Source organism: Brassica rapa, chromosome A01, assembly GCF_000309985.2.
Source record: "Brassica rapa cultivar Chiifu-401-42 chromosome A01, CAAS_Brap_v3.01, whole genome shotgun sequence".
In the NCBI taxonomy this organism is placed as follows: Eukaryota; Viridiplantae; Streptophyta; class Magnoliopsida; order Brassicales; family Brassicaceae; genus Brassica; species Brassica rapa.
The window spans coordinates 6977820-7003195 of record NC_024795.2 but is presented as its reverse complement, the minus strand read 5'-3'; the positions used below and the strand labels follow the sequence as shown (position 1 = coordinate 7003195).

Sequence of the window (25376 nt, the reverse complement as noted above, 5' to 3'; positions counted from 1 at the left end):
AATCTCTCATTATTACAATTATAATAGCTAGATATGATATTAGGAAGAAACAAATATAAGACGAATGATCAAATCTCTCATTCTTTGAACAAACTCAAAAAGAGATGATTGGAATCTTGTCATGATATTTTATTAAAAGATTTTTAAGAATAAAAATCAAGACTAAAATGTTTACTCGGAATCAAATAATGTATATATATATATATATATATATATATATATATAATGCTTCATATATTAAAAATTACTTCAATTTGAAGAAGTGTATTTCTGAGATTGTCATTATCAAATAACATATTAGAAATCACTTATTTAAAAATAATTTATATACATAAAAGTATATACATTAGAGTAAGCACATAAATTAAAATCAATAATTTTGTTTATTTGCAATCAAGTTTTTGGTAAATAAATCAAAACAATCATTCTATTTACTTTATCTGGTATATAATTAAAATTTAGTGATATTGACACATATATAATATATATTTTAATATAAATATTGGTTATTGACACTTCCTATTCATATGATTTTATTAAAAAAATTATATTTGCTGTAACAAAAATTTAAACCCTTATTCACAAAAATTTAAAGTGAGATTTATCAATACAAATTTCAAAATTAAAATATATTAAGATCCCAGTAATTTTTCAATGCAAATTTTGAAATTAAAATATTTAATTATTTTATATAGTATATAATTTAATTTAAATGTTATTAATATATATATATATATATAATATGAATATGTTTAATGAGACTAATTATTCATACGATTTATGATCATTTGAATCTTCCTTGTTTGAACAAAAAAAAGTTAAACCATTGATCACAAAATTTTCGGTGTGGAACTGTTACCATTATTAGTATTGTATAGTCATTTTACAAAATTTCAAATATAACATATAAGAATTTTTTATTATATTTGTTATGTGATTGTTTAATTTCTTTTAATAATATAAATTTATACAAAAAAGAAAGATGATACAAAAATTGTTATCAAATATGTATTATTTATAATCATTAATTGTCATATATATTTTAGTCATATTAGGATATTTCGTAACTTTTATTAAGGAAAGAATTGAAGATATTCTTTTGTACACTATTAATCAATTTGATAATTAGTTTTTTAAAGAGTATGTTCATGATTTCGAAAAGTACGAAACAGATTGAGCCAAATATTAACATAATTTATATTATAAACTTTTTTAGAAATTTGTTAAAGAGACTGTAAAAGAATTATCTGATTTTAATTTAAATTATTAAAATAAAATACAAAACATTTCAAATAAACAAGTAATTTATAATGGGTTTGAATAATTCAAATTTTCTAAATTTTAGTCCACCTAAAAATAATCATAATGTATAGTACATATCATTTTATGATTATATAAGAACTTAAATTTATATAAATTATTGTTTTATATTTTTGTTACGTAATAATATTTATTATGACAGTTAATTCTGCATTTGAAAGGGCATATCAAAATCTAGTACACTTTTAAACCATCTCTAATCTATTCTCCTATTTTCTTTTAAAATAGAAGAACTTTAAAATATATTTTTTCTCGCCAATATATTAATATATTTTATCCTTAAAAGAATATTCTTTAATATATTCTAATTTTATATCATAGCTAGTAATTTTTATTTATGAAAGTTGAAATTAACCCAATTAATTATAAGTTTTGCAATATTTTCATAAAATTATGATATAGTTTAAACTAAAGTTTCTCTAGAACACTATTAAACAAATATAAGTGTTATTTTATTTTTATAAAAAACTGTATTCTTTTAAAAAAAAAAAATTTGGATATAATTATATATATACTATTTTGTAAATAAAAAGTATGACTTTATAATGGATAAATGCTAGTATTTTCTCTTATTGATAGATGAAAAATAGCAATCTACATTTACAAAATAAATAATAATTTATATTTTTTAGAAAAAAACATCGAGATGGGTTGGAGTACATTTTCTTTTACTATAATATTATGATATGAAAATACAATGAGTTAAAGATTCTCTTAGATCAGTTTTTTTATTAATCTGAGAATATCTCAGATATATGAAAAGACTCCGTCTAATTTCAAAAAGAGCTAAAGATCCTTTTAAATTAGATGTCTTAATCGATCAGTTGGGTTGGTGGTTCCTGTGGGCCAATTGGCCGACAATATTGTGTCAGCCAAAAAACATGTGGATTGTAAAGAAACGATTATGGCAGAAATATGGTGTACATCATTGATGGGCGCAACTTTGGAAGGAGATTCTCAATCATGACGTGATAGTTGTATAATGCAATAAAGTTATTGAATTTTATGGGCCACAACCACCAAGTAGCGTAGATCAACAACACCTTCCGTGTGTAGGGTGGAGATGAAAGTGTATTATTCTGGAGGACGTGGTTGGTTTTCGTGTTTGTGGTGGATACTTGTTTACTTACATGAAAGTTTAACATCTGTATAAAAATAAGAAAGTTTTCTACACATGACATGCAAATGTAGGAAAGTGAAAGTTGTGGAATAGCCTAAATCACATTCCAAAGTTTAGAAAAATTAAGTAAATATTTTGAACTCAAACCTCTAAACCAAACATAAACCCTACTAAAATAACCATAAACCCTACACAAGAATAAATACGGTATCTTAATAACATGTCATGACAATAAGTAAACAAGAAAGCATATCGTTGAAGTAACTCTATCCCCAAAATCTTAAAAATAAAATCCTTCAGTTTAAACCCTAATCCTAACGTGTACAGTACACAAAGATAAGATTTTATTGGTTAGGATTTGCTTGCGCGCTGGCACTTCTTCAAGATTTTCGAATACGGAAGCTCTAGTTCATTTCCCCTTAACGGTTGAGAAAAATAGGTGAATGCACCCCTGAAATAATAATAAAAAACAAAAACAGAAGGCGACCATACTTGTTTGTGTTCTACTAAAAACAGAAAGAGGATGACCACATTTGGCGGACTTCTCAACGGCAAAAGTAAGATTTTAATTTTGGGAAAATCGAAACTGATATAGCAGAGATTAGGTCACTATAGTTTGATTCTGCTTAGATAATGAGTCCAAAACCCTCGTTTAGTTTCATACTTACTCTACTTCGAACTCTTTTCTACTATCCTTATATATACTTCGGTTATGGTCCTCTAGAAAAAAATCCAATGCTGTAATATTAAATGTATTTTTACTGTGGTGACTGATCGGATCAACCGATAAGATAAATAGTTGTTTTTATATCTGTCTATATATATATATATACTTCTCAACTCCAACACATTGCTATAAAGTACATACATACAAGTGATAAAACAGACAAGTCCAGACTAACTCTCAAAGTATGATCCCTTACCCAACCGTCCAAGACGCGTCCGTAGCTTTAGGACGGAACCTGACTTGGTTCGAGACGGTTTGGTTCGATTACTCAGCTACCAAATCTGATTTCCATGTCTATTGCCACACCATTTTAGTACTCTTTCTCGTCTTTTCTCTCGCTCCTCTCCCTTTTGTGTTTGTTGAATTGACTGGCTGGTTCGAGCGGTTCAAGATTCAGCCGAAGGTGAAGTATTTGTTGTCTGATATGTTTCTGTGTTATAAAGAGGTTATGAAGCTGTTCCTTCGTGTAGTCGGCACGTTGCAATTCGTTACTTATCCTTCCATCCAGGTTACTTATTGATTTTTTTTTTAATTTATATATTTTTTGTGAACGTGTTATTAACTTTGTAAGCGTTTGAGTCTTTTTTTAGAAAAATTAAAAAGAGAAATCCAATATTTTATATAGAAAAAATATTTTCCTATTTAAAGTATTTTGTGTTAAGAATTATTTAAATTTGCAAATTTAACATTTAAACGCAAAAAACCTTGTGATCTTGAAATGTACTAGACACATATCTGTGAGTTAATTACAGATGACTGGGATTCGAAGTGGATTGCCATTACCATCGCTAATGGAGATAGTAGCACAATTAGTGGTTTACTTCTTGATAGAAGATTACACTAACTACTGGATCCATAGATGGTTGCATTGCAAATGGGGTTATGAGAAGATACATCGAGTCCATCACGAGTACACATCTCCAATCGGATATGCATCGCCGTATGCACATTGGGCCGAGGTCTTGCTTCTTGGGATCCCGACGTTTCTTGGACCAGCGATTGCACCTGGCCACATTATGACCTTTTGGTTATGGATAAGCTTACGTCAAATGGAGGCCATAGAAACTCACAGCGGGTAAACTGAACATCCAAATCATAGTTCTGTTTTGCGTTTACATTACCTTCCTAATAAATCATAATAACGGTTTAATAATCGTGTTACCATTTGAAATTGTTTTATTTGTTTTCAGATATGATCTTCCATGGACTCTGACAAAACTGGTTCCATTCTATGGTGGAGCTGAGTATCATGATTATCATCACTACGTTGGAGGAAAAAGCCAGAGCAACTTTGCTTCAGTTTTTACTTATTGCGACTATATCTATGGAACTGACAAAGTGAGTATAAATCAAATTTCACGTAAAGGAAACTCTTGTTCCTTAGTTTATTCGAACTATAAATCTTTGATCACAATGACAAGTTTTGTTTTTTTCTTTTTTATATAAATTTTTCTATCATTAGGGCTATCGAGTCCATAAGAAGCTTCTTCAGCAGGTATAATATTCTTCTCAAACTCAGATTCTACTCTTTGTTTCTTATAAAGCCTCCTCATATATATGGTCTTAATCATCAATATTTTGTTTGTTTGATGATACATGGTAGATTAAGGAGGAAGCCGATCAGAAGGGAGGAAGGAAATATGATTAGTAATGAAGCCCTTTTGTCAAAAGAAATTGATTAGTAATAAATCCGAAGAGGGTTGAAAGTTTCAACCTATTATTGATAAGTTTAAATAATTGTATATGATCACATATATATAGCCATATAGGTTTAAGGGGATTGTGTTGGTGTTATCTATAAATAGGTCTATGAGATTATGTGAGCCTTCACTTCTTCTCATGAAGAGAGACTTGTCTCTATTTGGGGTAACAAATCAGTAATATAAAACGAGTAAATTTCTTATTATTATTTTTATAAAATAAAATAATTCGGATTGGTTATGGCTTTTGGGTGATTCAGGAGACCCGGTTTAGTTTAAACCAATGCGTGTAATGAAATTACTTTACTGTCTTAATCCTCACAAGCCTATTGTCTGCCCAGAAAAACCAAAGTAAAGAGAGATTATGACTTTTGTGTAAGAAAGAAAGGAATCCAGAGAAAATTTTTCCAGCTCGATTCTCTACTCAAATTTCTCAATCTTTCGAGTTAGAAATCTCCTCGTCGAGAGCAATGGCGTGGAACGTGTTCAAGTACTGCACAGCACTTCGCGCGTTGGGCTCGATCATGATCCTAGTCGTAATCGGGATCATCGGATTCACATACTACGCCCTCGTCGTCGCCAATTACGGACCTTCTCTCTTCCTCGGTGGTTTCGATTCACTACTAGCTCTCCTCGTCTTAGCCCTCTTTCACTTTCTGGTATTATTAACTCCCATCGCCTCCAGGTCAAAAAAATTGAATCTTTTTGAGATCTTTAAGTAACCCTAGCTAGATAAAGATAGTGTATAAGCCAAGAAAAGAGCAATAAAGTAGTCACCTTTATTGTATCTTGTTATAGATTTATTTACATTTTATAACTCAAGAGACTTCTTAAGAGATAGAAAGAAGAAGTGAAGGAGTGCCTTTGTGGTGATTATTTGCTGGTTTTGTTACTGTGCAGCTTATAATGTTACTATGGAGTTATTTCTCTGTTGTTGTGACGGACCCTGGTGGTGTTCCACCTGGATGGAGACCGGAGCTAGACATAGAGAAAAGCGACGGAAACCAAGAGTACTCATCACTTACGGTTGGAGATTCCTCCTCTCATATTGTAAGATACTGCCGGAAGTGCAATCAGTATAAACCCCCTCGTTCTCACCATTGTTCTGTTTGTAAGTCTCTTTGACCTGTGATTCTCTCTTTTTTTAACTTGGATCCAGATAGTGTATTTAGTTGGTGAGCATTCTAAAGGCTTCATCTTGTGGTTTTAGGTGGAAGATGCATTCTAAAGATGGACCATCACTGTGTTTGGGTTGTGAATTGTGTTGGGGCAAAGAACTACAAGTCTTTTCTCCTGTTCTTGGTATGTCAAAAGGAACTTACATTAACTCTTCTGCTAGTGACATTGTGTGTTGGCCTAATGCTATGTCAAAAAATGCAGTTTTACACATTTCTTGAGACAACGGTGGTTGCAATATCACTGTTTCCAGTTTTCCTCGTATTCTTTACCGATGGAGACAGTGATGTCACCGTATCACCAGGAAGCCTAGCAGCCACTTTTGTTGCATTTGGTGAGTTCAAAGACACACACACACACATATATATATATATATATATCAATATCTTTATTTTTTGTCTGTGTGTTTTCTTGTCTAATTCATAATCTTACCTTTCTTGCTTTTCCAGTATTGAACATAACATTTGCGCTAAGTGTCCTAGGCTTCCTAATCATGCACATTATGTTGGTCATCCGTAACACCACAACTATTGAGGTAAAAACAAACTCTCACTTTTGGGTTTGCTGTTAACTGAACTAAAGGTTAATGGCAATAAACTTACTGACTAAAGTAATGGTGTTTGATCTCAGGCGTATGAGAAACATACAGCTCCTAACTCTCCGTATAACCTTGGTCGTAAGCAAAACTTTGAACAGGTTTTTATCTTCATCTCACATGCTTTTATGGTAGATTCTTTGAAGTTAATGGGAGAAGTTTCCCTTTGCTAATCTTAGACATAAACACAATCAAAGCTTCTTTTTTTAAAGTAAGTTTATTTGTTTTGCTGGATCAGGTTTTTGGAAAGGATAAACTGTATTGGTTCGTGCCATTGTACACACAAGACGATATGAAGAGGATGCCAGCACTTCGAGGGTTAGACTTCACGAGCAGGTCCGAAGAGTCTGAGCCGCTTCAGTCTCTATGACATTAAAACTTCAAACTCTTGGAAATGGGTTTCTGCTTTTGTGTATGTATCATTGATATGTCTTTGTGTATTAAAGATCAGTGCTTTATGGAATTTGATTCTTCGTGTAAAAAAAAATACTCGAACTTTTTGCACTCCATACATAATTGGTTTTTATGCTCATTTTAAAACGCTTTCTAGTCTATTTCATCAAATTATTTTTCTTGTTGTGCAAACAATTATTCTCAAAATAAGTGATGTTTAAAGTTTTTGCGTACTGATTAAGATACCACTAATGTTTATCTTCTCTATTAAAAGAGAAGCACAATTTTATCTACTATAAGAAAGTCATAGCTAGACCATCTAATTAGTAGCCTAATAAACTGAATTAATATTAACATATCCTTCCTATTAACAATGAAACCATATTACATGGCTAACAAATCTAAACAACTTCCCTATTCATCATATTTAATAGAAAGTTTATTATTTTTTATTTAATTTGATTCTAAAATATATTGGCTAGATTTGATAATCGATTTATTATACATATACATATTTATATGATTCATATATTTATTCATTTACTACTTTTCAAGCTTTTTTAAGCTAAAATGTATAAAAGTGAAATACATATATCTCTAAAATTTTATTTAGTCTCATTAACTTCATATACTTTTTTAAGTCAACCGAAATTAATTTGGTTTGGTCTGTGTTCGATTTGAATTCGGCTTAATTTGTATTTGGTTCATCTTGATTTGTATTCGGTTTGGTTTATATTTGGTTCAATTAAATTAAACTGGTTTTTAGTTTTGTTTGAAAAAATACAATTTGAAACACAAAAACAATCATCAATTAATCACTTAAAACCGATAGAAACCGCAACCGCCTGCTTCTACAAACTCCCGCAACCGCAACCGCTGCGTTTGAACCAGTCATGCCCTAAGTCATTACCTTTTTCATATTTAAACGCAAAAACATCAAAATAGAAGACACAATCAATAATTTAAAATTATTATCTTCAAACACCTAGTTTAACAATTATATATAGTTTTTTTTAGATTTTGATGATAATTTAAGAAAATAATGATCTTTTATTTTATTGTTAGTTGTGTTTTATATTTATTTACTAGTAAAATATATGTCAGATGGTTTACTATCTTAGATCTTAATATTATTAGTATATTTAGTTTACCTAACTAAATAAATATTTTGATTTTTTGATTCTGTTAAGTTTTTAACGAACCAAACCGAACTGCTTGAGTTTATGAAGAAATTAACCTAATAGTTGGGAGATATAATTTTGGTTGGTTTGAGTTGGCTTGAATTCAGTTGGTTCGGTTCGGTTTAATATTTTGTCGACCCCTAGTTAGTGTATAAACATGTCAATTAGGGCCAAAATCCGCGGTCCGATTCCGTCCTAAAAATTAATAGGTTGGGACTTAGTTTTATAAGCCCAAAAAATTGGACCTTTCGGACTATGTTCATTTGGACTCAGGATATTTGGGCCTAAGCCCGTTTGGGCTAGAACGGGTCTGAAAACCCGAAACTTTATATTTTAGTTTAAATATTATCATTCTTGCAATCAAAACCTTTATTAATAGTGACATATTATTTTAATATTTTTGATCCAAACACTAATAAACAAATATGAATATTGTGAATGCACCTTATTGTTTAATCATTACAAATATTACATTTTAAATTATATAAATGTACCTTCTTCTTTTATAACATATTTTTTCAACATACAAAGTCTGAAATGTTTGAGCCTGTTTATCATAAATTTTGTGTTTATATATTTAGTTTAAATTTATATTTATTATTTAAGTTTTATTAAATTTTGTTAGTTTATAATATGTTTTTAAAGTATACGAAAAAATAAAATATTTTTGACAAAGAAGAAAAGTTTAAACTCACTTTATATTTTAAAATAAAAAGTTGTAATTGATTTTTATGAAAATTCACACGTGTTTTTTTTTGGTCAAATGAAAATTCACATATATTAAAACGATAGAAGTGACAATAATTAGTTATTTTTCAAAAAGCCCAAAAATTTCAAAAAGCCATGTAATACTATAAAGGCGGGCCACACCGGACTCAAATATTTACAGGCTTAAGCAGGTTTGGGCCGGGCCAGCCTGGATTGACACCCCTACTAGTATGTAGCTAAATCACTCTAAGTAATTAAGTAGCATTTAGATGCAATATGGCAAAGTTACATTTCTTACAACTATTTTGTAATAAAAAATATCCAAAAACTGACAGTTGTCAACATAACAATATATATATGTATATATATATATCATACCTATAATAGATTGCATAATCTTATCTAATTACGCCATTTTTAGAAGATAATCTTAGAGAGCAAATTTTGTGTGTAACCATCAGCCAATCATATTGCAACTTTTGTGAAAATTATCTCAAGTAGATTCCTTCATTGTCCTCTCAGTGAAAACTGTATAAAGGGTTGAAAAAAGTCTCACACTTGCAACAACATCTCGAGAGGTTTCTTCTCTCTCTCTTCTGCTGATCGTTTGTTGTTCAAAGGTCTTTAGATCTTTCTCCTTGAGTTAGCACCGTTACTCTGCTGTTTGGATTGGTTTGGTTTGCCTTTACGGTTTTCGTTAATACCGATCGTTATGAACTAGATTACAGTCTTGAGTTGCTCATGTGTAGGGCTCTTGAGTTACTGGTTAATAAAGCTTTTGCTCTTATGGTTGATCCTGTTGCGTTTTAGTTGGATTCTTTTTTTATTACTCTTGACGTTGCTAAGATTCTGCTAATGTTGTTTGAGAGTTATGGGTTCACTGTTGTTGTCTCCCTCGAATTTTGTTGAGTTGCATTTTCCAGTTTTATTTGAAGATATATGATTTTGTGTTCAAAGATGCAATTTCATTGTTTGCATCTGAGCTTTCTCATATGAGTTTTATTTATTTGTGTTTAAGTGTAGTAACCAGGGGAAGATGGAGGGAGATGGAGGAGATCCTTTCAACGTTGATTCTCCTTTTGGTGGTTCTTTTAGTGGTTCTTTCGGTGGATCTGGTGGCCCGAACACTGGTCCCCCGAGTCAGATGTCTAATGTTTTTGGAGGAGACGCTTTTGATGGTTTTGGTGCCCCTAACAATGAACCTCCGAGTGAGATGTCTAATGTTTTTGGAGGAGACTCTTTTGGTGGATCTAATGGTGATCCATTTGGTGGCTCTTTTGGTGGATCTAATGGTGATCCGTTTGATGACCCTTTCTTCACCCAGCCTTTTGGTGGTAACATGTTTCAGCCCAGCTTGTTTGGTCCTCCTACCACGGACCCTTTTGCAGGAGTGCGTCCTCCTCCATTAGGGTTTATCGAGAATCATCATCACCAGCCACCACAACCGAGACTACCAGGTGGAGCGTTTATTGAAGAGCTCAATGTTTTAGATGCTGAGGAAGAAGGAGTAGCATATCAGGAGAAGAGCGTAATCCTAGGGAAACGTGGCAGGTCAAGCAGTGAGGTGGAAACTGAAGAGGATATAGCTGAAGGTATAACCCTTAATTTTTCCATTTTTTTCTTCTGCCGTAGTCTCCAAGGAGATTGCTTTGGTTTCTTTGTAACTTGACTTGTGTGTTTATGATTCTGTAGAGAGAAGGATCACACACATGCAAAACATGAATGCAAATGCTATGGTGGACAATGGAAAATGGCAACAACAAACTCAAGGTTAAAGTTCTTATTTTATTTTGAGAACTACTCAAGGTTATAGTTTCCAAGGGATGAGGTTATTTTCTTTTCTTTGTAACTTGACTTGTGTGTTTATGATTCTGTAGAGAGAAGGATCACACACATGCAAAACATGAATGCAAATGCTATGGTGAACAATGGACAATGGCAGCCACAAACTCAAGGTTATAGTTTCCAAGTTAGGAGATTATTTTGTTTCTTTGTAACTTGACTTGTGTGTTTATGTTTCTGCAGAGAGAAGGATCACAAACATGCACAACATGCATGCAAATGCTATGGTGACCTATGAACAATGGCAACCACAAACTCAAGGTTATACTATATTTTTTTTTGTAAGGGGTTATGTTTCAAACGAAGGAGATTTTTTTTGTTTTTGTGTAACTTGACTTGTGTGTTTATGTTTCTGCAGAGAGAAGGATCAGACACATGCATGCAAATGCTATGGTGAACAGTAAACAATGGCAGCCACAGACTCAAAGTTATAGTTTCCAGAGCTCGACTGTTACTTATGGTGGTCATGACGGAAACTACTACACTTCGTCCACGACCAGAAGGACAGGAAGTGATGGGGTGAGTTGTAACAGTTTTAACACATTTGTCCGTCTGAATAGAGTTTTTGTTTATGCTTAACTACTAAATCTTGGTTTTATCGTGTAACAGTTAACTCTTGAAGAAAGCAAAGAAGCTAATACTGCAACTCGCGAAGCAGCGCACAGGATTTCAAGAGGCTTCCATAACAGGGTAGGTTACACTTTATACACACATACCTTATAAGTACCATAAAAATCCTTTTTTCCTTTGTTGTTGGATCAGTTAAACTGTATAAGTGATGTTTTCATCCTTGCAGGGCCACACAGTTGAGCGTACGCGCAACTCGGATGGTCGGGTTGGTACAAACCAGATCTTGCACAATCTGAACGAAGGCAAGTAACACTTTCCTCGTTATGCTTCAGAAAGATTCTATTGTGTAGATGAGAAAACCTCGAATTTATAAACGTTACTTTCTCTTACTGCAGATGAATTGGCTGGTTTTGAGCAGTTTTGGAGTAGCAATGCTGGAATGCAAATGCAATTCCCCAGTCTGTCTGGTTCCTTTGGCAGTAAGTAGTCGAACTTAGGTTGTAGTTTTCTCGTTTGTTTATTATGTTCCTTTCCGAAACAAGAAGAAACACACTCTTTTTGACATTTTTTTCAGGTGGCTTTGTTAACAGAGAGCAACCAATGTTGCCTCCTCCGACTGATCCAAGCTCTTCTCGTGCAAGAAGAGGGCCTTACCGTCACAGAAGAAGGAATGCAACGGATTTAAGCAGACTGGGTTTCTAAAGGCTTCAAGTGAATGTAACCAAAAGACTATTATATACTTTACTTTGGTTGCATGGTTACTGTAACCTCTGTATGATGACATGATTTGAGGGGATTATGATTTATGGTTTATGGTATATGCATGTTTTGCAACATCAACTTGTTCTTAACTGCTTGTACTCAAGTGATTAGATCAAGCCTCAAGGGTTTTCTTCAGTCATTGACCATTATAATTCCTAATTAGAGTTCCTAGGTAAACATTCAAAATTCATTATAAACAGATTCTACCTCATGTAGTCCTCAGAGTAATGTCTAAATTTCACATTTCGAGAGTTGTAGAATACGTAATAAAAGTAGAAGTTGCATTCTACAGAAAAGTAACTATCTTTACAATTAGTAGAATTCACATTCCCATATTTAGAATTTTAAGTAAAAATAAATTGTTTGTTCTAAAAAAAGTAAACAGACATGTTTTATCTAGAATTCACTTTCTACTAACACATTTTCTGTAGAAGATGAATTCTACTTTTAGTAGAATGTAATTTTAAAATTTAATATATTAAAAAAATTTCAACCAAAAAAACTATCATTTTATGTATATGGGTATTTTATCAATTGTTTCCATTTTTTACATTTTTTTTATTCATAAAACTATTTATTTTATTAACTTTTAGAATTGAAAAGAGTAAAAAAAAAAAAAGTGAAAAAAAAAAATTTATACCAAAAGATCAATCATGCAGAATGTTTGTTTTGTTTTGACAATTTTCCCTTTTTTCATTAGACCAAAAGAAACGATAAGATTCTTAACATTTCACTAAAAGTTATCTCATCAAAAACAAATGTTTTCGAGTAGACATATCTACTTCTCACAGTCGATAAAAATTGAGTACACATAATCACTTAGCAGCAGCAACGTTCTTATCTCCACGTACCAACTCTTCCTTCTCTCGCCACACCGCATGAACCTCATCCGTGCGAAAACCGCTGCGTAAAGGTAGTGTCTTCTAACGGCGTTTCAATACCGTTAACAAACTCAAGAAGACCCGTGTACGCAATCATCGCTCCGTTATCAATACAGTAACGATCATCCGTTGCAAAAAGCCTCCCGTCCGTTCAGAACACATAGTCCTCATCATGTCCTGCAAACGCTCGTTACACCCGATGGAGACAGTGATGTCACCGTATCACCAGGAAGCCTAGCAGCCACTTTTGTTGCATTTGGTGAGTTCAAAGACACACACATACATATATATCTCTATATCTTTATTTTGTGTGTGTGTGTGTTTTCTTGTCTAATTCAAATCTTACCTTTCTTGCTTTTCCAGTATTGAACATAACATTTGCGCTAAGTGTCCTAGGCTTCCTAATCATGCACATAATGTTGGTCATCCGTAACACCACAACTATTGAGGTAAAAACAAACTCTCACTTTTGGGTTTGCTGTTAACTGAACTAAAGGTTAATGGCAATAAACTTACTGACTAAAGTAATGGTGTTTGATCTCAGGCGTATGAGAAACATACAGCTCCTAACTCTCCGTATAACCTTGGTCGTAAGCAAAACTTTGAACAGGTTTTTATCTTCATCTCACATGCTTTTATGGTAGATTCTTTGAAGTTAATGGGAGAAGTTTCCCTTTGCTAATCTTAGACATAAACACAATCAAAGCTTCTTTTTTTAAAGTAAGTTTATTTGTTTTGCTGGATCAGGTTTTTGGAAAGGATAAACTGTATTGGTTCGTGCCATTGTACACACAAGACGATATGAAGAGGATGCCAGTGTTGAGATGAAGAGATCAAGCTATATGAAAGAAGGATATCAAAGGCACCAGACTTGAGAAGTTAGGCACCAGACTTGAGACTGTTGCTAAGGCACCAGACTTGAGAAGTTAGGCACCAGACTTGAGACTGTTGCTACAGTACTCGGCCCAGAAAGGAAGAAGCCCATGACAGCCTTTCTCAAGCTCTTAAAACCCTTGTATCCTCTCTATATAAACTTTATAATCTCTTCATTAAGATTCAAGCAAGATAATAAAAAGTCTCTGGTCATCTTTGAATTCTCTCTCTAGCCTTTAATCTCATTTCCAAATCTCATTAATCTCCAATCTCTAATCTCTAATCTCTTTAATAATCCTCTCAAATCTCTTTCTAATCTCATTTATTATTCAAGATGTCTAGAAATCTTATGGTATCAGAGCCAGGTGAATGTTCTTGAGTTCTTGAGTGTTCTTGAGATTATCCAAGGCTAGATCTTTGAAAATCTCAAGAAAGTTTCTGTTGGTGTTTTTACTGAAGAACTAGCCTAAAGCTGGTTTCTTTGGTGGTTTGGAGAGCTCAGATCCGTGTTCAAGCTTAAAGGTCAAGTCTTTGAAGTGTATTGGTGCTTTTGTGTACAAACTGAGAGGTCTTTGAGGTGTTCTTAAGGATCTAAGTGAAAAAGTTCAAGTCTTTTCAAGCTAGTGGGTTACTAGAGTCAAGATTGAAGCTTTTTGAAAGATGGAAGATAGTGGTGGAGTCTACATGAAGATTGCTACCAAGTTCAAGGGAAACAACTACCTTGTGTGGTCTAGGATGGCCAGGAATGCTATTGGAGGCAAGGGATTGCTCAAACATCTCACATCCAGTGTGATTCCAAAGCAAGAGATCAAAGAAAAGGAGGAAGAAGAGGACGAAAGTGAGACTGCCTATGATAAATGGCAACAAGCTGATTGTATGGTGATTAATGCTCTTCTTGCCTCCTTGGATCAGAACTTGATGGATGCTTATAGCTACTGTGATACAGCTAAAGAACTTTGGGATACATTGAAGCAAATCTATGGAAACACCTCAAATCTCAACAGGGTCTTTGAGGTGAAGCAAGCTCTCAATAGTCTAGTACAAGAAGATATGGACTTTGAGAAGCATTTGGGCAAGTACAGAGCACTGTGGTCTGAACTAGAGATGTTGAGGCCAAATACCATTGATCCAATGGAGCTTAACAAGAGAAGGGAGCAGGATAAAGTCTTTGGACTGCTTCTCACTTTGAATCCAGCATATGGAGGGTTCATTCAGCACATGTTGAGAGATGAGACTCTACCTAACCTAGAAGAGGTGTGTGCTAGGATCCAAAAGGAATATGGGAACATGGAGCTATTTAACAAGAAGGGAAAGGAGCTAGCTTTGGCAAATCAAGCAGCGCAAGCTCAAGGAGATCAGGGAGAACTTGCACAAGCTAACAAGGCCATCCATGGCAAGTATGAGAAGTTTGGTGGGAGTTGTGATCACTGCAAGAAGCAAGGCCACAAGAAGAGCCAATGCTGGATCCTACATCCTCATTTGAAGCCAGCCAAGTTCAAAGAGGCCAAAGCTCACATGGTGGAGAGTAGTGGTGGTGGTGCAAGCAAGGAACAGGCTGGAGAGATGGATAATGGGAAGTCTTTGGTGGCTTATACTGGTGGTCCTAGTTCTAGAGGCAGCACTAGTGGTGATGAATACTTGAAGAGATCAGACTTGGATGTTCTCATCAAGCTCTTCAAGGAACATGGTAACACCCTTGCATACTCTCATGGAGCTTCTATGATTGCTAGAACTGATAGGTTACTAGAGGACTCATTTGACATGTATAATCATCTTAGAAAGGGTATCTTTGATAGGATTGATCATGCATATGATTCTGCCCATGCATATAAGCCCTCTAGTATACTAGCGCATCTAGCTAACTCCACATCTAGTTCATATAAGCCTCTCATTGTTGATTCTGGTGCATCTCATCACATGATAAGTGACACTAGATTGATTAACAACATTGAACCTGCTCATGGTAATGTGATGATAGCCAATGGTGCTAAAATTCCTATTAAAGGAATAGGAGAGCTCAAGCTATTTGATAAAGATTCCAAAGCGCTTTATATGCCTGATTTTACTTCTAATCTTCTTTCAGTTAAGAAGTGTGCTACTGATCTGAATTGTAATGTCATTTTCAGCCCTAACAGTGTAAAATTTCAGGATATTGAAAGCCATAAGGTGCTTGGAAGTGGAGTTACCAAGGGAGATCTTTATGTGCTAGAGAATTTGAGCTTCTCTGCTCCTAGTTCAAAATTTAGTTGTTCCTTTTCTTCTGCTTCTACTAGTCTAAGCAAGAATGCATTGTGGCATGCTAGACTAGGACACCCTCATAATAAAGCTTTAAAACTGATGTTGCCAGGTGTTTCTTTTGAGAATAATGATTGTGAAGCTTGTATTTTAGGCAAGCATTGTAAAACTGTTTTTCCAAACTCTTCTACTATTTATGAAAATTGCTTTGATCTTGTTCACTCGGATGTTTGGACAGCTCCCTGCTTATCTAGGGAAAATCAGAAGTATTATGTCACTTTCATTGATGAAAAATCCAAATACACCTGGTTAACTTTAATTCCAACCAAAGATAGGGTGCTTGATGCATTTAGAAACTTTCAAACTTATGTGATTAACCAATATCATGCCAAGATTAAAGTTTTCAGGTCTGATAATGGAGGAGAGTACATAAGCAATGCATTCAAGCAACACCTATCTGGCAGTGGGATTCTTCACCAAACTAGCTGTCCATACACTCCTCAACAAAACGGTGTGGCTGAGAGGAAGAACAGACATTTGATGGAGGTCGCTAGGTCCTTGATGTTTCAAGCCAATGTCCCAAAGAGATTCTGGAGTGATGCTGTCGTTACTGCTTGCTACTTGATCAACAGGACACCTACTCTTGTGCTACAAGGGAAGTCGCCATTTGAGGTGCTCAACAAGTACAAGCCAGTTCTCTCACATCTCAAGGTCTTTGGGTGCTTATGCTATGTAATGGTTCCTGGTGAGTTGAGAAATAAGCTAGAAGCAAGGAGCTCCAAGGCTATGTTTATTGGATACTCTACCAGCCAGAAAGGGTACAAGTGCTATGATGAAGACACTAGGAGAGTGATGATCTCTAGAGAAGTGAAGTTTGTGGAGGAAAGAGGGTATTTTGAAGAGAAGAACCAAGAAGATCTGAAAGATTTGGCTTCAGATAGAGCAACAGTCTTGAGAACTATACTGGAGAATCTTGGTATCAATGTGAACCAAGGAGGTGGTAGTGCACCAAGGGATGCGCCTACTACAACAACAAATGGAGGTCAAGAAAGTGCACCAGTGAGTGCACCAGTTACTGATGGAGTTCATGTTCCTACTCTTGATCATGAGGGGGGGAATGAATCAGAGACTCTTAACCAAGGGATGGGAGAGAGTAGTTCAAGTGGTCAAGAGAGTTCTAGTTCTCATGATCAGAGTGGTGATCAAGGTGTGGAGCCTATGAATCATCAAGGAGAAGCTGAGGCTAGTGGTGATCAAGGTGTGGAGCCTGTGAATCATCAAGGAGGAGCTGAGGCTAGTGGAGATGATGCGCAAGAAGAGGACAATGTGGAAGAGCCAGAACCTGTACAAGGTCCCATGTTGAGGAGGAGCACACGGAATAGGAAGCCTTCCAAATGGGTAAACACGAGAGTGTACTACAATGCCCAGGCTGTGGAACATTCTTCTCAAGCTGTGTGTTCTTTTGCTCAATATCCAGAAGAGCATTGTGCATTTCAAGTGAGCTTGGATCAGAGTCATGTTCCAAGAAGCTATGAAGAGGCAATGCTGATACAAGAGTGGAGAGATTCAGTTAAGGCTGAAAGTGATGCTATGATCAAGAATGAGACATGGTATGAGAGTGCATTGCCAAAAGGGAAGAGAGCTGTTTCTAGTAGATGGATCTTCACCATCAAGTATCTTCCAAATGGAGAGATAGATAGGCGCAAGACAAGGCTTGTTGCAAGAGGTTTCACTCAAACATATGGAGAGGACTACATTGATACATTTGCTCCAGTTGCTAAGCTTCCATACTATCAGGATTGTGCTCTCTTTGGCTGTGAATCTCGAGTGGGATCTTTGGCAAATGGATGTGAAGAATGCCTTTCTTCAAGGAGAGCTAGAAGATGAGGTTTACATGCATCCACCACCTGGTCTTGAGCATCTGGTGAAGAAAGGGAATGTATTGAGACTAAAGAAAGCTATCTATGGTCTCAAGCAATCTCCTAGAGCTTGGTACCACAAGCTGAGCACTACTTTGAATGGAAAAGGATTCCGCAAAAGTGAGCTTGATCATACTCTCTTCACTCTCACTTCTCCCTTGGGTATTGTTGTTCTCCTTGTGTATGTTGATGATATCATCATCACTGGTAGTGATAATGATGGTATCAAGGCTACCAAGGAGTTTCTCAAATCTGTTTTTGAGATTAAAGACTTGGGAGAGATGAAATACTTTCTTGGCATTGAGTTGTGTAGAGCCAAGGAAGGTTTGTTCATCTCTCAAAGGAAGTATACACTTGATCTCTTGAAAGATGCAGGTGCTTATGGAGGAAAGACAGCCAAGATGCCCATGGAAGATGGGTACAAGGCGCCACGTGAGGGGGAGCTTGAAGATAGCAAGCCTTTTCATGATCCAAAGCTTTATAGAAAGCTAGTGGGTAAGCTCATCTACTTGACCATCACTAGACCTGATATTTGCTTTGCTGTGAATCAGGTGAGCCAGCATATGCAAGCTCCAAGGGAGCATCACTGGCACATGGTGGAGAGAGTGCTCTTGTACCTGAATGGAACACAAGATCTTGGAGTGTGGATGGGCTGCAACAGAAGCACTGAAGTGGTGGGCTACTGTGATGCAGATTGGGCAGGAGATAGGACTGATAGGAGATCAACTACTGGCTACTGCACATTCATTGGTGGTAACTTGGTTACTTGGAAGAGTAAGAAGCAGAAGGTGGTTTCATGTTCTAGTGCAGAAGCTGAGTATAGAGCCATGCTGAAGCTTACCAACGAGTTGGTGTGGATCAAAGGGATCCTGAAGCACTTGGAGATTGATCAAGCTACACCAATGACCATGCATTGTGACAACCAAGCAGCAATCCACATAGCCTCCAACTCAGTCTTCCATGAGAGAACCAAGCACATTGAAGTAGATTGCCACAAGGTGAGGCAAATGATTGGTCTTGGAGTGATTCTACCTTGCTACACCAAGAGTGAAGATCAGTTGGCTGATGTGTTCACTAAGGCTGCGCGGCAAAAGACTATGGAGTCCATCCATATCAGGTTGGGACTCATAGATCTTGGCAAGAGAAACTAGTACCCCTTACCATGAGGTCTTTACTCTTTTTCCCTCATCAAAGTTTTGTCCCAATGGGTTTTTCTTTGGTGAGGTTTTTAATGAGGGAGATCTCATGGCTTCCAAGCTTGACTTGTTCCACATGGTCAAGCTTGAGGGGGAGTGTTGAGATGAAGAGATCAAGCTATATGAAAGAAGGATATCAAAGGCACCAGACTTGAGAAGTTAGGCACCAGACTTGAGACTGTTGCTAAGGCACCAGACTTGAGAAGTTAGGCACCAGACTTGAGACTGTTGCTACAGTACTCGGCCCAGAAAGGAAGAAGCCCATGACAGCCTTTCTCAAGCTCTTAAAACCCTTGTATCCTCTCTATATAAACTTTATAATCTCTTCATTAAGATTCAAGCAAGATAATAAAAAGTCTCTGGTCATCTTTGAATTCTCTCTCTAGCCTTTAATCTCATTTCCAAATCTCATTAATCTCCAATCTCTAATCTCTAATCTCTTTAATAATCCTCTCAAATCTCTTTCTAATCTCATTTATTATTCAAGATGTCTAGAAATCTTAGCCAGCACTTCGAGGGTTAGACTTCACGAGCAGGTCCGAAGAGTCTGAGCCGCTTCAGTCTCTATGACATTAAAACTTCAAACTCTTGGAAATGGGTTTCTGCTTTTGTGTATGTATCATTGATATGTCTTTGTGTATTAAAGATCAGTGCTTCTTTTATGGAATTTGATTCTTCGTGTAAAAAAAAATACTCGAACTTTTTGCACTCCATACATAATTCGGATTCATGCTCATTTTAAAACGCTTTCTAGTCTATTTCATCAAATTATTTTTCTTGTTGTGCAAACAATTATTCTCAAAATAAGTGATGTTTAAAGTTTTTGCGTACTGATTAAGATACCACTAATGTTTATTCTATTTAACTCGATTTACATAAGAACATCAAAAACTACACAACTCAACCAATAACGGTCTTAGACACCAAATAATTTTATATTTTATATTTTTTTACATATAAACACCAATTAATCGAAAACAACAAATATTCTTAAAATTATTTTGGGTAGGCATTTTGGTTTAAATTCAGATTTGGTTTGTTTGGTTCTAAAAACCTTTTAACCAAAGTCAACCGAAATTAATTTGGTTTGGTCTATATTCGATTTGAATTCGGCTTAATTTGTATTTGGATCATCTTGATTTGTATTCGGCTTGGTTTATATTTGGTTCAATTAAATTAAACTGGTTTTTAGTTTTGTTAGAAAAAAATACAATTTGAAACACAAAAACAATCATCAATTAATCACTAAGGGGGCGACTGGTTTTCCTGCTACCACCCGCAAACGCAGCTTTTGCGGTTGGTAGCGGTTGTCGGCGGTTTGCATCAATCACTCAAATCGTTTTAAACCGCTTCAAACCGCTCCGAATCTCATAAATTCAAAAGCTGGCTCCAGCTAGCGTTTGCGGTTGCGGACGGTTGTTGGCGGTTGCGGGAGGGTAAATTTTTATTCTTTTTTTTTTAAACGATATATATACAAAAGTAAAAATATTTAATAAAAAATTTAAAATTGAAATTATGAAAATAATAAAATATATCTATTATATTTTAATTAATATTATAAAATTTTATAATAAAAACAATTTCAATAAATTTTCAAAAAATAAAATTGTAACTTTCTAAATAAATTATAATTTTATGATTTTTGATATTTTTATAATTATATTAAATGTAAATATTGTTGATTTATTATTTGACTGTTACCGCATTTGGTAGTTAACCAGTCATAAATCACCCGCAAACGCACCAATTTTTAACCGCAGTACCAGTCGTACAAATCTCTTAAAACCGCTAGAAACCGCAACCGCCTGCATCTACAAACTCCCGCAACCGCAACCGCTGCGTTTGAACCAGTCATGCCCTAAGTCATTACCTTTTTCATATTTAAACGCAAAAACATGAAAATAGAAGACACAATCAATAATTTAAAATTATTATCTTCAAACACCTAGTTTAACAATTATATATAGTTTTTTAGATTTTGATGATAATTTAAGAAAATAATGATCTTTTATTTTATTGTTAGTTGTGTTTTATTACTTTATATTTATTTACTAGTAAAATATATGTCAGATGGTTTACTATCTTAGATCTTAATATTATTAGTATATTTAGTTTACCTAACTAAATAAATATTTTGATTTTTGATTCTGTTAAGTTTTTAACGAACCAAACCGAACTGCTTGAGTTTATGAAGACATTAACCTAATAGTTGGGAGATATAATTTTGGTTGGTTTGAGTCGGCTTGAATTCAGTTGGTTCGGTTCGGTTTAATATTTTGTCGACCCCTAGTTAGTATATAAACATGTCAATTAGGATCAAAATCCACGGTCTGATCCCGTCCGGCCCTAAAAATTAATAGGTTGGGACTTAGTTTTATAAGCCCAAAAAATTGGACCTTTCGGACTAAGTTCATTTGGACTCTTGATAGTGACATATTATTTTAATATTTTTGATCCAAACACTAATAAAAAAATATGAAAGTTGTTAATGCATCTTAATGTTTAATCATTACAAATATTATATATTAAATTTTGCAAATGTACCTTCTTCTTTTATAACATATTTTTTCAACATACAAAGTCTGAAATGTTTGAGCCTGTTTATCATAAATTTAATGTTTATATATTTAGTTTAAATTTAATTTATTATTTAAATTTTCATTAAATTTTGTTAGTTTATAATATGTTTTTAAAGTATAAGAAAAAATAAAATATTTTTGACAAAGAAGAAAAGTTTAAACTCACTTTATATTTTAAAATAAAAAGTTGAAATTGATTTTTATGAAAATTCACACTTATTTTTTTTGGTCAAATGAAAATTCACATGTATTAAAGTGATAGAAGTGATAATAATTAGTTATTTTTGGAAAAGTCCAAAAATTCCAAAAAGCCATGTAACACTATAAAGGCGGGCCAGACCGGACTCAAATATTTACAGGCTTAAGCAGGTTTGGGCCGGGCCAGCCCGGATTGACATCCCTACTAGTATGTAGCTAAATCACTCTAAGTAATTAAGTAGCATTTAGATGCAATATGGCAAAGTTACATTTCCTACAACTATTTTGTAATAAAAAATATCCAAAAACTGACAATAGTCAACAAAACAATATATATATATATATATATATCATACCTATAATAGATTGCATAATCTTATGATTCTTATCTAATTATGCCATTTTTAGAAGATAATCTTAGAGAGCAAATTTTGTGTGTAACCATCAGCCAATCATATTGCAACTTTTGTGAAAATTATCTCAAGTAGATTCCTTCATTGTCCTCTCAGTGAAAACTGTATAAAGGGTTGAAAAAAGTCTCACACTTGCAACAACATCTCGAGAGGTTTCTTCTCTCTCTCTTCTGCTGATCGTTTGTTGTTCAAAGGTCTTTAGATCTTTCTCCTTGAGTTAGCACCGTTACTCTGCTGTTTGGATTGGTTTGGTTTGCCTTTACGGTTTTCGTTAATACCGATCGTTATGAACTAGATTACAGTCTTGAGTTGCTCATGTGTAGGGCTCTTGAGTTACTGGTTAATAAAGGTTTTTCTCTTATGGTTGATCCTGTTGCGTTTTAGTTGGATTCTTTTTTTATTACTCTTGACGTTGCTAAGATTCTGCTAATGTTGTTTGAGAGTTATGGGTTCACTGTTGTTGTCTCCCTCGAATTTTGTTGAGTTGCATTTTCCAGTTTTATTTGAAGATATATGATCTTGTGTTCAAAGATGCAATTTCATTGTTTGCATCTGAGCTTTCTCATATGAGTTTTATTTATTTGTGTTTAAGTGTAGTAACCAGGGGAAGATGGAGGGAGATGGAGGAGATCCTTTCAACGTTGATTCTCCTTTTGGTGGTTCTTTTAGTGGTTCTTTCGGTGGATCTGGTGGCCCGAACACTGGTCCCCCGAGTCAGATGTCTAATGTTTTTGGAGGAGACGCTTTTGATGGTTTTGGTGCCCCTAACAATGAACCTCCGAGTGAGATGTCTAATGTTTTTGGAGGAGACTCTTTTGGTGGATCTAATGGTGATCCATTTGGTGGCTCTTTTGGTGGATCTAATGGTGATCCGTTTGATGACCCTTTCTTCACCCAGCCTTTTGGTGGTAACATGTTTCAGCCCAGCTTGTTTGGTCCTCCTACCACGGACCCTTTTGCAGGAGTGCGTCCTCCTCCATTAGGGTTTATCGAGAATCATCATCACCAGCCACCACAACCGAGACTACCAGGTGGAGCGTTTATTGAAGAGCTCAATGTTTTAGATGCTGAGGAAGAAGGAGTAGCATATCAGGAGAAGAGCGTAATCCTAGGGAAACGTGGCAGGTCAAGCAGTGAGGTGGAAACTGAAGAGGATATAGCTGAAGGTATAACCCTTAATTTTTCCATTTTTTTCTTCTGCCGTAGTCTCCAAGGAGATTGCTTTGGTTTCTTTGTAACTTGACTTGTGTGTTTATGATTCTGTAGAGAGAAGGATCACACACATGCAAAACATGAATGCAAATGCTATGGTGGACAATGGAAAATGGCAACAACAAACTCAAGGTTAAAGTTCTTATTTTATTTTGAGAACTACTCAAGGTTATAGTTTCCAAGGGATGAGGTTATTTTCTTTTCTTTGTAACTTGACTTGTGTGTTTATGATTCTGTAGAGAGAAGGATCACACACATGCAAAACATGAATGCAAATGCTATGGTGAACAATGGACAATGGCAGCCACAAACTCAAGGTTATAGTTTCCAAGTTAGGAGATTGTTTTGTTTCTTTGTAACTTGACTTGTGTGTTTATGTTTGTGCAGAGAGAAGGATCACAAACATGCACAACATGCATGCAAATGCTATGGCGACCTATGAACAATGGCAACCACAAACTCAAGGTTATAGCTTTCAAGTAATTAAAGAGATTGTTTTGTTTCTATGTAACTTGACTTGTGTGTTTATGTTTCTGCAGAGAGAAGGATCAGACACATGCAAAACATGAATACAAATGCTATGGTGAACAGTGGACAATGGCAGCCACAGACTCAAGGTTTTAGTTTCCAGAGCTCGACTGTTACTTATGGTGGTCATGACGGAAACTACTACACTTCGTCCACGACCAGAAGGACAGGAAGTGATGGGGTGAGTTGTAACAGTTTTAACACATTTGTCCGTCTGAATAGAGTTTTAGTTTATGCTTAACTACTAAATCTTGGTTTTATTGTGTAACAGTTAACTCTTGAAGAAAGCAAAGAAGCTAATACTGCAACTCGCGAAGCAGCGCACAGGATTTCAAGAGGCTTCCATAACAGGGTAGGTTACACTTTATACACACAAACCTTATAAGTACCATAAAAATCCTTTTTTTTCCTTTGTTGTTGGATCAGTTAAACTGTATAAGTGACGTTTTCATCCTTGCAGGGCCACACGGTTGAGCGTACACGCAACTCGGATGGTCGGGTTGGTACAAACCAGATCTTGCACAATCTGAACGAAGGTAAGTAACACTTTCCTCGTTATGCTTCAGAAAAATTCTATTGTGTAGATGAGAGAACCTCGAATTTATAAACGTTACTTTCTCTTGCTGCAGATGAATTGGCTGGTTTTGAGCAGTCTTGGAGTAGCAATGCTGGAATGCAAATGCAATTCCCCAGTCTGTCGGGTTCCTTTGGCAGTAAGTAGTCGAACTTACGTTGTAGTTTTCTCGTTTGTTTATTATGCATTCCTTTCCGAAACAAGAAGAAACACACTCTTTTTGACGTTTTTTTCAGGTGGCTTTGTTAACAGAGAGCAACCAATGTTGCCTCCTCCGACTGATCCAAGCTCTTCTCGTGCAAGAAGAGGGCCTTACCGTCACAGAAGAAGGAATGCAACGGATTTAAGCAGACTGGGTTTCTAAAGGCTTCAAGTGAATGTAACCAAAAGACTATTATATACTTTACTTTGGTTGCATGGTTACTGTAACCTCTGTATGATGACATGATTTGAGTGGTTTATGATTTATGGTTTATGCATGTTTTGCTACATCAACTTGTTCTTAACTGCTTGTGCTCAAGTGATTTAGATCAAGCCTCAAGGGTTTTCTTCAGTCATTGACCATTATAATTCCTAATTAGAGTTCCTAGGTAAACGTTCAAAAGTCATTATAAAACTCTTTCTAAATGGTTTTGTGATCTTTATATTCAAATGTAGGAAACAAGTTTTCAACT

At 35.1% G+C, this 25376-nt stretch overlaps 3 protein-coding genes across 21 annotated transcripts; all 3 read left to right on the top strand.

Annotated features, from left to right (window-relative positions):
- Positions 1 to 2866: 2866 nt before the first annotated feature.
- Positions 2867 to 5073, top strand: LOC103860261 (methylsterol monooxygenase 1-3). Its single transcript, XM_009137852.3, has 5 exons — positions 2867 to 3675; positions 3920 to 4242; positions 4358 to 4505; positions 4630 to 4662; positions 4771 to 5073. Exons 1-5 carry the CDS (start codon positions 3352 to 3354, stop codon positions 4813 to 4815), a joined length of 873 nt encoding a protein of 290 aa, XP_009136100.1. The 5' UTR covers positions 2867 to 3351; the 3' UTR covers positions 4816 to 5073.
- Positions 5074 to 5078: 5 nt separating this feature from the next.
- Positions 5079 to 7178, top strand: LOC103860273 (probable protein S-acyltransferase 13). Its single transcript, XM_009137861.3, has 7 exons — positions 5079 to 5526; positions 5768 to 5978; positions 6078 to 6169; positions 6248 to 6377; positions 6493 to 6578; positions 6674 to 6739; positions 6877 to 7178. The coding sequence occupies exons 1-7, from the start codon at positions 5338 to 5340 to the stop codon at positions 7006 to 7008; spliced, it is 906 nt and encodes a 301-aa protein (XP_009136109.1). The 5' UTR covers positions 5079 to 5337; the 3' UTR covers positions 7009 to 7178.
- Positions 7179 to 7421: 243 nt separating this feature from the next.
- LOC103860303 lies at positions 7422 to 25376 on the top strand. Of its 19 annotated transcripts, none has more exons than XM_033280283.1 (13): positions 7422 to 9498; positions 9944 to 10512; positions 10613 to 10690; positions 10798 to 10875; positions 10946 to 11023; positions 23655 to 23732; positions 23840 to 23917; positions 23988 to 24065; positions 24140 to 24309; positions 24400 to 24480; positions 24589 to 24664; positions 24758 to 24841; positions 24939 to 25376. In XM_033280283.1, exons 2-13 carry the CDS (start codon positions 9957 to 9959, stop codon positions 25064 to 25066), a joined length of 1563 nt encoding a protein of 520 aa, XP_033136174.1. In that variant the 5' UTR covers positions 7422 to 9498; positions 9944 to 9956; the 3' UTR covers positions 25067 to 25376. The 19 variants fall into 19 exon arrangements, with proteins under 19 accessions (XP_033136174.1, XP_033136170.1, XP_033136178.1 ...); XM_033280279.1 differs by having other exon boundaries at positions 9939 to 10512; XM_033280287.1 differs by having other exon boundaries at positions 7422 to 9540; positions 9951 to 10512.

What these genes read in the sequence shown, in the direction of transcription:
- LOC103860261 (XM_009137852.3), top strand. Translation starts at nt 3,352, where the DNA reads ATGATCCCTTACCCAACCGTCCAAGACGCGTCCGTAGCTTTAGGACGG. An exon ending in TTACTTATCCTTCCATCCAG is followed by an intron (nt 3,676 to 3,919) that starts GTTACTTATTGA and finishes AGTTAATTACAG; the next exon opens with ATGACTGGGATTCGAAGTGG. An exon ending in GCCATAGAAACTCACAGCGG is followed by an intron (nt 4,243 to 4,357) that starts GTAAACTGAACA and finishes ATTTGTTTTCAG; the next exon opens with ATATGATCTTCCATGGACTC.
- LOC103860273 (XM_009137861.3), top strand. Translation starts at nt 5,338, where the DNA reads ATGGCGTGGAACGTGTTCAAGTACTGCACAGCACTTCGCGCGTTGGGC. An exon ending in TAGCCCTCTTTCACTTTCTG is followed by an intron (nt 5,527 to 5,767) that starts GTATTATTAACT and finishes GTTACTGTGCAG; the next exon opens with CTTATAATGTTACTATGGAG. An exon ending in AGCCACTTTTGTTGCATTTG is followed by an intron (nt 6,378 to 6,492) that starts GTGAGTTCAAAG and finishes TTGCTTTTCCAG; the next exon opens with TATTGAACATAACATTTGCG.
- LOC103860303 (XM_033280283.1), top strand. Translation starts at nt 9,957, where the DNA reads ATGGAGGGAGATGGAGGAGATCCTTTCAACGTTGATTCTCCTTTTGGT. An exon ending in ATGGCAACAACAAACTCAAG is followed by an intron (nt 23,733 to 23,839) that starts GTTAAAGTTCTT and finishes ATGATTCTGTAG; the next exon opens with AGAGAAGGATCACACACATG. An exon ending in ATGGCAACCACAAACTCAAG is followed by an intron (nt 24,066 to 24,139) that starts GTTATAGCTTTC and finishes ATGTTTCTGCAG; the next exon opens with AGAGAAGGATCAGACACATG.